The sequence below is a fragment of the Stenella coeruleoalba genome (genome assembly GCF_951394435.1).
Source record: "Stenella coeruleoalba genome assembly, chromosome: 21".
NCBI lineage: Eukaryota > Metazoa > Chordata > Mammalia > Artiodactyla > Delphinidae > Stenella > Stenella coeruleoalba.
In genome coordinates, this window is record NC_137167.1 from 6,390,666 (window position 1) to 6,402,701 (window position 12,036).

General features: G+C 44.8%; 1 protein-coding gene across 10 annotated transcripts in view; it reads right to left on the reverse strand.

Moving 5' to 3' along the window:
* Nucleotides 1–2,298: 2,298 nt before the first annotated feature.
* TACC1 (transforming acidic coiled-coil containing protein 1) overlaps nt 2,299–12,036 on the reverse strand; it is a 113,204-nt gene continuing 103,466 nt past the window's right edge. For all 10 annotated transcript variants that reach the window (XM_079908890.1, XM_079908888.1, XM_079908885.1 and 7 more), the window contains 5 exons: nt 11,516–11,559; nt 10,138–10,298; nt 9,267–9,373; nt 8,263–8,383; nt 2,299–7,194 (listed from right to left, as the gene is read on the reverse strand). In XM_079908890.1, coding sequence (XP_079765016.1) covers nt 7,126–7,194; nt 8,263–8,383; nt 9,267–9,373; nt 10,138–10,298; nt 11,516–11,559 — 502 coding nt within the window. In that variant the 3' untranslated portion in view covers nt 2,299–7,125. The remainder of the gene's footprint in view (nt 7,195–8,262; nt 8,384–9,266; nt 9,374–10,137; nt 10,299–11,515; nt 11,560–12,036) is intronic.

The window sequence follows — 12,036 nt, forward strand, 5'->3', positions numbered from 1 at the left end:
TGAGGACAAGACTGAGGTCCAGAGAGCTGCAGTCGTCAGAGAAAAGGAGAGCATGGACTTGGATGTGGGTGTAGGGCTTGGGCCCAGGCCTCTTCCCTTCCTGGGTAACGTGGGCTGGCGTTCACTTTTCTAAATGCTGTAGCCACAGTGGACGCAGCAAAAAGTCCTGTGGACCCACCATCTTGTGGCAAGTCCACTACTGTCAGAACATCTCACAACAGGCGTTCTCAGAATGATTTTGAAAGAAAAACTCGGGGACTGTTGCCTTATAGTTAGCACTTTAGGCAGACTTGTGAAATCGCAAATCACAGGAAAGGGCCTTCTAGCATCCTCAGTCCAAATGAGGGTGTTAAAGGCCTGTCCAAGGCAGTTGACAAAAGCTGGGACTAGAAACCGCATCTCAGCCTTCATGCCAAAGCTTGTTCCGCAAACAAGGATGGAAAAAATGAGAACTGGAGCTTTGATTTCCCTTCCTGTGCCTTTCCAGTACAGTAACAAATTATGCATCTTTGACTAGGTTTCCTGTTCCTAACACTGTTAAACTTTGGTGACATGATTATGCAATGGCTTCTCTGACATCCACTTAAATATTCCCACTTGAGATGAGAAAAGAGCATGAAAATTCATTTAGTGAATAAAAAGTTGTTCATCCTTGGCCCTGTTGAGGACGATTTTCCAATGTATGCCCAGCACATACTGGCCTTAAGAAGAGTGGGATTTGAGATCAAAGAGACCTGGGTTCACATGCATAGTTTTAATTAGCATATTGTTTATATTGAAATGAAGTTTCAGTGAAACTTCAAAACATTTCTCTTTATATAACTAGCCTCAGAAACTTTTGTATGTTCACTTTAACTCTGCAAATGCAGTATTTGGTAAATGAATGAATGAATCAATGTAGAAAAAAGGTCTTTGGTTTTGGTCCTTAAATGCCTACAGACTTAGAAATTGATATAAATATACTACCCAAACCTGGGAGAACTTGGATTTGAAGAGTTCCAAAAGGACTACTAAGAGGCAATTAGTTCTGTTGCCCATTTTGAGTGAGGGCAACAATGTTACTAATATTCGAGCTCTGTGATCTTGGCCACACCACTGCTCTCTCTGGGCCCCAGTGTCTTCCATTGCAAAGTGACTTCTGTTGACTAGACCAAGTTTTTCTTGCTTTGACCACTAGCCACAGCAAGAAATTAATTTTTCTTCATCACCTAGCTCACATTCACTTATATCCAAAACAAACTTCATGAAGCAATACTTATCCTTCATTTGTGCAATGCACTCTATTTCCTGCTGTATTTTCTCTTAATTTACATTTATTATGTATTTATTAATTTATTAAATGCTGTGCCGCCTCCTTTGGTCATTTTGCAGGATTCCCTCCAGGCAGTTCAGTGGGCTCACTAGTGGGAAACACTTTTTTTTTTTTTTTTGCGGTGTGCGTGCCTCTCACCGCTGTGGCCTCTCCCGCTGCGGAGCACAGGCTCCGGACGTGCAGGCTCAGTGGCCACGGCTCAAGGGCCCAGCCGCTCCGCATCATGTGGGATCTTCCCGGACCGGGGCACGAACCCGTGTCCCCCGCAACGGCAGGCGGACTCTCAACCACTGCGCCACCAGGGAAGCCCCGGGAAACACTCTTTTTAAGAACTTTAGAGGCTGCCATGTCTTACGATGTAGGAAACAGTAAGAAAGTTAACAGTGCTCTTATTTTCCTTAATGGATCCTCACCTAAGTTGTAAATAGAGCCTTAACTGGCCTCTTAATTTATCTTTTCCTGTAATAAAACGCATGACATTTCCTGACCAGTCTCCTATCCCTTAAGTGGAGAGTTGGCCTGGTTAGTACTGAAAAAATTTTTCCTGGTATTAACCTAGAAGAAACATAAAACGTCAACTATGTTTTGTGGCCGCGCTGCGATGTTTACACAGTTCTGGCTAATCATGTGTCCTTCAAGAGTCGGAAAGTTTGGGGTGACTGAGGTTCTTACGACTTGAAATATGCCAAGGCAGACAGGCAGTCTGTTAAGCAAAACCAAGATGCACCCAATTAAATACTTTGTTTGCACAGATGCAAAGGCATGGAAATTTATGTGGCAAGGTCTGAATTCCAAAGTTTGTTTTGTTTTCAATTACACACCTAACCAAATGCATAAAATCCCACAAAATGAATGTAGCGAAAATGTCATCTTTTGTATTTTTAGACTGAAATATGGAGCCCATGAAAGTGAGGCTGTCATGAATTTTCACAATTGGGGATTGTGACTTATAACCAGGAAAAAAAATGTCTCCACACAGCCACATCTAACAGTGATAAACAGTTTTTATTCAGGCAATGAAACATGGAAAAAATATATTAGTAATCATTATAATAATTTCATTTGTGTGAGTATAACTTTTACAAATATTTACCTGACATATAAAAGGGAAATTACTTGTGCATATAAAATTTATGTAGATGATTTATTCCACACAACACAATCCTGATAGCAGTAGTCAATGCAGCGTTAGATTCCTCTGGACGAGGCTCCTCACACACTTTGTGGCACCCGTGGGGACACAGTGGAAGCAGATGTGCAATTAATTAACATTTACTTGTTGGCACGTTAGTACACAGGGGTATCTATTGGCAAACACACACTTGCTAAAAGCGACACTGAAAAGGTTGCTGCTACCTCTGAGGTTTCAAAGAAATGCCTGGATCCTGGCTCGCTGGGTGGGAAGGACCAAGCCTGAGGCTGAGCGTGTGAAATCTGCAGACCTTCCTGCACTGGGTCGGGGGCTGGCTTTGGAGCTCGTATTTTTATATGTCCCCTTGGAAATTATTCACAGAGCATCAGTTAACAACGTGACTGGGAGATTCTCTGTGGAGCAGATTTCAGATGCCGCTAAAAGGCAGAGGGACAGAAAGTGGCATCTTCAAGGTTCTAAAGTGATGAATGGATACGGGGAAGGTTCAGACCACACCTCAGCACCAGGCCTGGTCTCCGCCGGCTGAGTCAGGGCGCTAGACGGACCGTCACAGGCCAGCATTGCACGCGACATCTCCATAGTACAACTATAACGAGAGTGTGTATATATATGTGTGTATATATATGTAGTAGCTGTAACCATATTATAGTTAATAAAGTCATTCCTTAGGAATCTTGCTTGTCCAAATCTAACTGCATGCTAAGAGGCACAGAAATGGGATTGCATTTGGATGAAAAAACTATGGAAAGTGCAATCTTTAGTCTCCAGAATGCTAGCTCTGGGCACTAGGGGGTGGGTCTTCGCTGGAAATTGTGGTTCATACAATCTTCCAGAGGAGATCCTTAGACAGAAGGATCTATCATGACCATTCCTTTGCCTTTACTACATGGGAGACTCAAGGTTTGAGTGATAAGATGCTTTCTTCAAATCACTGGAATCTGGAGGCCAGTCAAACCGTTTTAGACAGAAGTCTCCTTAAAATACTTCTTTATGAAAATCTTTGAAGAAGATGACCCTATAGACTTTTGGCTTGACATTCTGGGATTCCCAGACTGTTATTTGTTCTTTAACAAGCAAATAATAATCTATCTTTTAAATTCTTCAGAATATATACATCTTTACTCTAAAACACTTTGCTTGAATCATTTAGTCCTTCAAACACCTAGTTTCTCTCTTTCCAACAAGAGGATAAAGTAAGAAACCACCCAAGTCCGAGAGCAAGCCTGCATGGTCACAAAACTACAAAGAGAGACACCGGTCGTGGACAATTCATGAGATGGCTACCAACTGCAGCAAAAAACCAAAAGGAAAACAAAAGGGAGCTTTAGGGATTTTACTCCACTAAAAAAGGACGTGCTGAGTCATTTCCATTTAGTGCACGCAGACTCACCATTGCCTGCTCATCACAACTCCATTTTGAGCTTTAGAGCCATCAAGTCCTCTGTTACCTTTCAGTAAAATGAAAGTAACATGCTTTCATAAAGTAACATTCAGTAAAATGCTTCACTCTGGCTGCACTGAGTCAGCCCAGGGACATTTGGGGCAGTTTATTCTGCTGGATTATAATCAGTCAGTAAGAATCCAAGGCCCGGTACTAAAGTATCTAAGTATTTGTGTGAGAGTTGCAGAAAGTGTGGGACAGGTAAAAAAAGGTAACTGGCTGGAAAGAAGATTCAACTTGAGCCATCCTCCAAAACGAAAGGTAAATCTTCCCTTGGACTCCAGATCAGCTTGGAAGGCTGCCAGGTCCTCAGAGTTCTTCACCATCACGAGCTTCTACACTTCCTAATCTGGACTAGGTCTGAAGATGCTAGAAGCCACGCAAGCAAACTGGGCTTCTCGGTGTTTCCAGGACGGTTTCACAGAAGGTCTGGGCAGGTCGCTGGCTTCCAGGAGTGTCTCCAAATAAAGTAAATTTGGGGAGGTCTGACTGTAAATGACTAGCCAACCAAGTGACAAACTGTGCAGTCTGTCTTCCAATAGATCCTCCAATTAAAACACTTTTAGGTAAAGACTATCCATCTATACTTTGGCAAAATGAAAAACTCAGGATATGGCTCTGGATCCAGAGCCTCAACAAGACCACTCGTGTTCCCAAACCACCGTCCAGGCCAGTGGCTTCCTCTCATTTTCCCTTCATGTTTGTCACGGGGAGTATTACTGTCTAGCTTACGAGTAACTTGGCCCCGCCCATGTTTTGAAGCAAAATTCTAGGCCACATTCTTACTCTCCAGATTACTACAAGTTTCTTTCTCCCCCTTATGTTTTAAAAAAAATAAACAAACATACTTCTTTCTGCCCAGTATATTCTCTTGATCTGCCAGCTGGACAAGCTCCATGTTTCTTCTTGTTGGAGAAAATCCATCTGTTCAATTAGAAGGAAGACCATTTCCCTGTAATGGTCATAGCTGAGAGGCCAGTGGCAACTATTACTGAATAAGGACCCTTTCGTTTTCCTTGTGCAGCAACTTTACTCCCTAGGGTCTAGTTTTAAGGGGTCTCTTCTCACCAGTGTGCTTGGGAAAGACTGTCGTCACCTCTGTTTCAACACACAACTACTTTCCCTTTTTATACACAAGAAGCCTAAAAGAGAGGACTGTAGGTTTATAACAGAGACTCCTATACTAAGCCTTTCATGCGTCAAACAGAGCAATACAAAACAGGTAAACATGGGTATGTCACCAAAACACAGCAGCAAAAAGGTTTAGCAACGTTTCTTTCTGCAAAACGCAAAATGAGTTTCTCTAGTCATGGAGGATTGGAAGAGGCCGCAATCACACTGCCTGGAGACACCTGCTCCTCCAGGGACAGGGCTGTAGCAGGGCACTCACGTCAAACCCGTGACTGCTTTCAGGGCCCAAATGATTGTCACATCACTTCTCCAAACACAGATCATTTCTGTTGTTGTTGGTTTTCTTTGTACAAAATGTTAAGACGGTAGGCTTTAAAATACAGCCTAAGCACCAATTGTGAGAAATGCATATTGGTTAAACAGGACTTCTGCCTTTAAAAGACATTACTGACCTCCCTGGAGCTAAAGATTGCAACCGTGTGAACAGTACACGGCTAAAGAAAAAGTCATCTCGAAAGAGCTAGAGCGGGTCTCCACGAGGCACAATTCATTGCTGAAGTTGGGTCATGCAGTAGTTTTACAAGAAAAGTACGAAAACTTACGTGTACTGGAGATAATGCGTTATCACCGTGAAGACGCTCAGGGTGTTCAGATTAAGACAAAAGAGTGCTTTAAAACACCTGCGTGGATTTGGTTTCGCCTATCAAGTGGGAGGGGTTCACACGGGAAATTTCCAGTTGGGGGTTAAGGGCCCCGCCACTCTGAATGGAGCCCAGGAACGGCCTGAGGAATTTGGTTTTGTGAGTGGGATCTGCTCCCTGCACGCCCCTCCTCCAGTCTTCGAATGGCCTTGGTTTAAAAATATTCAAAACGCACTGAGTTTTGGAGTGCTTGCACGATTTTTCCTGCCCATTTGGTTGAAAATTCTACTATCTTTAAGTTTGCAAGGTTTTTTTTTTTTTGCCTTTGGGGAAAAGAAGTCTGAAGAACAATGCATCACACTTGGAAAAATCCAACTTTTGCTTCACCTTACGATTGCTAATGGGGTTAATTAAATAAGGTCATCTAAACCTTTGACAAGCAGACTTCCTTTGCATATTCCAAATAGATAATAGAGAGCAAATGTCATCTTGGAGCAACAAATGGAAGCGGAGGAGACCGATGGCGCTAGGACAGACTTGCCGAACCCCAGCTGTGAGGGATCCCACAAAGTAGATGCCCTGGGCCTGAGGACTAACTCCAGAGGGGCCGCCTGCATCCAGGCTGAGGAGCATCGAAATACGGGGCAACAGGACACTACGGCCGACAGTCTCCCTTATGTGACACCTGAGTCTGAGGTTATGAGTCACGCCAGACATGGAGTCTGGGGGCTTCACCTCCCCAACTCCCCAAATTCTGAAGTTGGCATTCTGAGAAAGGACTCTGTTTCAAAATAGGGTTTTACATTTATGGAAATATGCCCTTCTGTAGAGAAGTTCTTATTTGATTATGCTTCAGGGAAAAAAACTAAAACAAAACCCAGCAGCATATATAAATATGCGTGCATGTGTGCATGCATGCGTGTGTGTGAGAGAGAGTGCGTGTGTATAAATGGGTACTCAACTGGAAGTAACAATAGGCCAAATCATCTCCTCAAATAAAACCACTAATATTGAAAATTAAATGTAAACGATGAAATAAATTTTTAAAAAAACCAGACAGGTGGTGGACAGGATATGGTCCCAAATAGTAGCCATAAAATCATACACTGAACGCACCTGGGGAAAGTAAAGATGACTTTAAAACAAACCAAAGATAGAGAATCCCGCCCAGACTGGGCAGCCCGTCTCACTGAGCCCGACTCACTGAGCCCGACGGGTCGGTCAGGCCACTCGTTCAGCGGCTGCGCAGTAAATCCTCCAGCGGCGCCTCCCGGGCGGGTGCGTCGGCAGCAAAGCGAGACAGGCAGCGGTAGGTATGTGCTTTTGTAAAGTTCCGTGGTTTTTTTTTTTTTCTCTGCAAAGGGGCAATTATTCCTGGATAAGGCAAGATAATCGTGGTCACGAGAGAAGCAGCCAAATGCAGATCTGCTGAGCTAACAGGGGAAACTCAGTCCGTCTTTCCCAGCTTTGCAATCAGCTCGTCACAGATTTTCGTCAGTTCTTCAATTTCTTGGTTCTGAAAGATAAATGATGTGATGATGCAGTCTGTGTCCCGAGATAACGGATCACAGTGAAATAGTCCCCAGACTGGCTGTACTCCTCCCTAGGCATCCCAACTCAGTGGTTCTTAACTTTTCTACACCAGAAACCCTTTAAAGAAAGGAAAGCTCTATACCTTCTCCCCTGAGAAATGGTCTTGTGTTCACAAAGTTATGCTTATATTGAGTAGGGGGTAAGGGTAATTACTGGCCCTCTGAAGTCTGTCCTTGAAGTTTGTCAAACTTCCTTGCTATCATAGGAATTACTTGGGGGTATTTGTAAAAAAAGAAAAAAAGAAAAAAAAAGTATCTGGGCCTCACTTGGTCCATGAGCATCCCCAGGGACCTGGGATTCCAGAGTCTAAGTATCTCAGGGGCCACTGTCTTAGGGGTTATCAGACTCCATGATAAAAACCCCTGCCCTGGCTGAATGGATGCCACCGGCCTGACAACATGATTGGAGGCACAGTAAGAAAAACACTAGAGGCACAGAAAATGAAGTCTAAGAGTCACTAATTAGCAAAAGAATGGGGATCGTCATCACCACTGATTTTTACTTCCGTAGCAGAGTTTCTCGACCACATCTGGGCAGGGCCAGTCTTGGTGTGGGGCGCATCCTGTGCACCACAGGGTGTTTAGCAGCATCTCTGGCCTCTACCCACTAGATGCCTGTAACACCTCCCAGTCGTGACAACCAAATATACCCCCAGACGTTGCCAATGTCCCCCTGGAGGGGAAAATTGCGATGAAGGGGGAAGATGGCTTCACATATTATATTACAGAAAAAAACAAAACGGAAAGAGAAAATAGGTAGCTTCGGAGCCTCAGCGTTTGGTCCTCTGAGCTTCAGTTAATGCAACCTCCTCTCTGTACCCTGCCTGTGGCCAGGTCCCACTAATACACCTGGGAGTATCTGTTGCCACCTGAGTCACTTCCCAAAGGAGCTGGATTGAAGCGTCTGCGCAGAGATAAGCCCCTTTCATCCAGACGACACGGGAGCTGCAGCCGAGGAGGAAAAACAAAGGTCTCGGTGGGTCCCCTCTTACCTTCTGCTGAAGGGCCCTTTCCAGGGACTCCACCTTCATCTGCTCTTTCCGGAGCCCCGCGTGGAGAGCGGCGCTCTCAGCCTTTGCTTTTGTTCGAACCTGAGCAATCTCCTCATTGGCTCTGTTTATGGAACGAAGGGACAAAAAGCACATGGTTTGTCATCAGTCGCGGCTCACGATCATCGGGATGCTAACCGCTGACACCTAGGAGAACTGACTCCACCATAGAGGAAAAAGAGGAATTGGTGAGCTATATAATTCAATTTTAATTTATAAAAATTCAATTTACACACAACTGCTACGGAGATTTCCATGATGCAAACCAATGGCAGAATCGACCTTAAAGGCACACGGGACCCTTCAACATTCACATGCCACCAGAAAACAGAATCACGTGACAGTTTCTACAACAATCTTAGATTTTTTTTAACCCAGTACAACAACGGGTAGGATCTCTGTGGATTAACACAGCCAATGAGTCAGGATACTAACCACTGGCATCTATGAAACACAGACCTACAAGCAACTTTATTAATTAAAAATCTCCATTAAAAAAGGAGATTCTCACATTAAAAAAATGGTAATTATGTGACATGATGGCGCATTAGCTAACTCTATGGTGATGCGTATGTAAATGTATCAAATCAGTGTTGTACACCTTAAACTTACACAATGTCTTAGGTCAATTATAGCTCAATACAGCTGGGGTGGGGGGGAAAGAAGGGGGAAAAGGATGTCTGGAAGGATAAAAGAATGATTTCCTGGGGTGAGGAAAGAGGTGCGAACCCATTGGGAGGGGGAGAGAGTGGGAGGGAGAAACTGTATTTTTTTATTCTTTTTAATGTCTGAACCTTGTGAAGAGTCCACCTATTCAAAAAACTAAATAAGACACCCAGGTACACACAAGTGCAACCTGGAATTGCAAAGTAGTGATTTTTTTTTTCTCATCTGTCCATCTTCCCACAACATCACGAAAAGTGAAATTCTCATGCACAAGCTCTTACTTGTCCAGTTTTTCCTCCGCGTGGACTTTCAGGGCCTGGTACCGCTGCTCCTCTTGTTTAACTCTGGCTAAGTAATCCTGAGCACATTTTTTCAAGGCTTCTTCATTCTGTTCCCAAGTGACAATTTAAAATGAAAGACACAAGTCATTTTGTTTTCCTTCTACTAGTAACATGCCACATATCAGGGTTTTCATTAAAAAAAAAAAAATGAAAAAACCTAATACATTCAGATGCCTCCAAACAAGACTCCATGGTAGTTTCAAACAGGCACAAATAATTCTCACTGAAGAAACTGTAGATAACCTCATGTATTAACTTTCAAGTCATACAGTAAGTTACACTGACACACCTGCTTTAGGAAGGGCAGATATTCAAAACTGAAGGGCAATCTGATCCCCATTTTAGACAAACCGGACAGTCATTTTTATGGTTAATATGAGAAAAAAAAAAAGAGTGTTCACTGCTATAAATGTGTCTTAGTGATGGTGTACAACCAGATCAAATCAATATGCCCACTTACACTAAATTTGAAACTTTACACCTACTTTCTTCCAGAATATGCAGCCTGTATTTTTCAGTGCTATGGCTTGACTCCCTTTTACTTTTACTAACATTAAATTGGTGAATAATCAAAAAGAACATTTCTAGAATTCTCCTAAGTCGGAGGGTCCCACGGTTCTTACACTCCGTGCCACACTCTGGTGGTGTCCAAGGCTTCCTGACCTGACCCAGGGGAGGAATGACCAAGACACGCCACCCAGGGGCCCCGATTCCCTGTTTCTAGGCCACCTGCACCTCTGGCAGGTGCGTTTGAAGACCCATTATCAAGAAGACACACCACCAGGGAGGCAGAAGGCAAAGGACGGGCTACCTTCTTGAACCCTTCCAGGACGCCTTTCAGGTTCTCGTATCTCCTGAACAGGTCGGAGAGGGACCTTTCCACCGAGTTTAGGTCGGCCAGGGCCTGCTCCTTCTCCATGGTCAGCTGCTGGAAGCTCTTCTGAGAGGTCATACTCGTCCTCTGTTCATCTTCTGTGAGTCATGATCAGAAGCAACGCACGTTCTCTCAACACACAGCGCACAGCCGCCCTCCCGAGCCACCAGGCAGTACGCTGGGTCGGGGAACCCAGCAGGTAAGGTAACAAAGGTTCCACCCTCAAGGACTGACTTTCTGGCGGGGGAGACATGGTGACAGGTCGGGGCGGGGAAACACAGCCGGGAAAGAGGGGTGAGCAGTCTCTGCCAGAGGAGGGATGGGAGTGGAGACCCAGAGGAGCTGAGGGCGTGAGCCGTGCGTCTACCCAGGCGTCAGGTGACGCGGACGGCAGAAAATATCATCTCGCCGCCTAAGTTAATGCAGGAAGACCTAACTGACTTAGGGAGTCGGTCCTTACAACAGAGGCTACAAGAGATTCTAAATGCAGTGCAGGAGGGTGAAGCGCTGTCCTTTTCTAAAGGCATCGATGGGTCTGGCGCAGGGAAAGCACCACCTGCAGCGGAGTGGGGCCGCCGCATAGAGCAGGGACGTCCCCCCGGGGGTACGAAGGACGAGGTGAGGCCGCCCACCCTGGTGCTGGAACTCGAGTGTCTGCTGTCCTCTAAAAGGAACCTAACGACAGTGATTCCCATTATCTGCAGGTTCCCTGCTCGCTATTTCTACGTGTAGCCCCCAGATCAGTATGTGTGGTGCGCCCCCGGCCGTTCGGGGACACGCGTGGAACGGCAGAGAACTGGAGTCACCTGCCGGGCACGTTCTCGGCTGAAGCCGGACAAGGCGACGCTCTGCCTCGTTTCATGCTGCAAACAAGTGTCCTTTTCAGTCTACTTAGGGCCACGTTTTTGGCATTTTTGTGCTTCCTGTTGGGGATTTTGAAATGGGCCCCAAGCCTAGACCGCAGGGCTGTCTCGTGTCCTAAGAGCCACAGGGCTGGAGGTGTCTTAGGGGGAAAACACGTGTGAGATGAGCTCTGTCCTGGCATGAACTGGCATGAACTGGCCGTGAGCTCAATGTTAATGCGTCAACAGTATACCTTAAATAAGGTGTCTTCAGACAGAAACACCCATAAGGCAAGCTTTCCTGAGGATCAATGATTCAGTATCGGCTAATTCAGTGTTTGGGCAACTTCATCAACTACTGCAAATAACAAGAATCGCTTGTATCTCCGGGATGGACAAACTGACGCTTATATTCTGATTTGAAGATCACCTTTGGATCCCATGGCTCGTACCCTAGAAAAAAACTTCCTTACCGATCATTTGGGCAATGGTCTTCTCATACTCAGCCACAATTTTCCTTAAACAAACAAACAAACTCTTATCAGAAGAGAATTTCATTAACAATGGAAGTTGGAGAAACGCTGCCCCAAACAATTAAACACGTTAACATGTACTGACAAACTTACATAACCCAGTTACCTGCTTTGGGGCTCTCCTTTTTTGACGCTTAAACTAAGATTTGTTAATGTTCAGAAAGGTTTTTCTTGAGATTTTGTTTAACCAGGTTTTTGTTCTATTTACAGAAACAACTGCCTCCACCTTTTCTTTGCACTTGCGTGAATGACCCCAAGGCAGTACGTGAATTCTGCTTAGAGAAGGGAATCTTTTACAAAGTAAGTTAATGACATTCTTGGGGCTCTTCCCGAGACACCTGACCTGAGTTCAGGCTTCCCCTGGCCCCAAACCACTCTTACAGGTAGTGGGTCCCCTCTGATTCAGATCCGGGTTTTATCTGATTGTCCTAATTCCAGAAGTATTTTAGTTATCCAAAGAG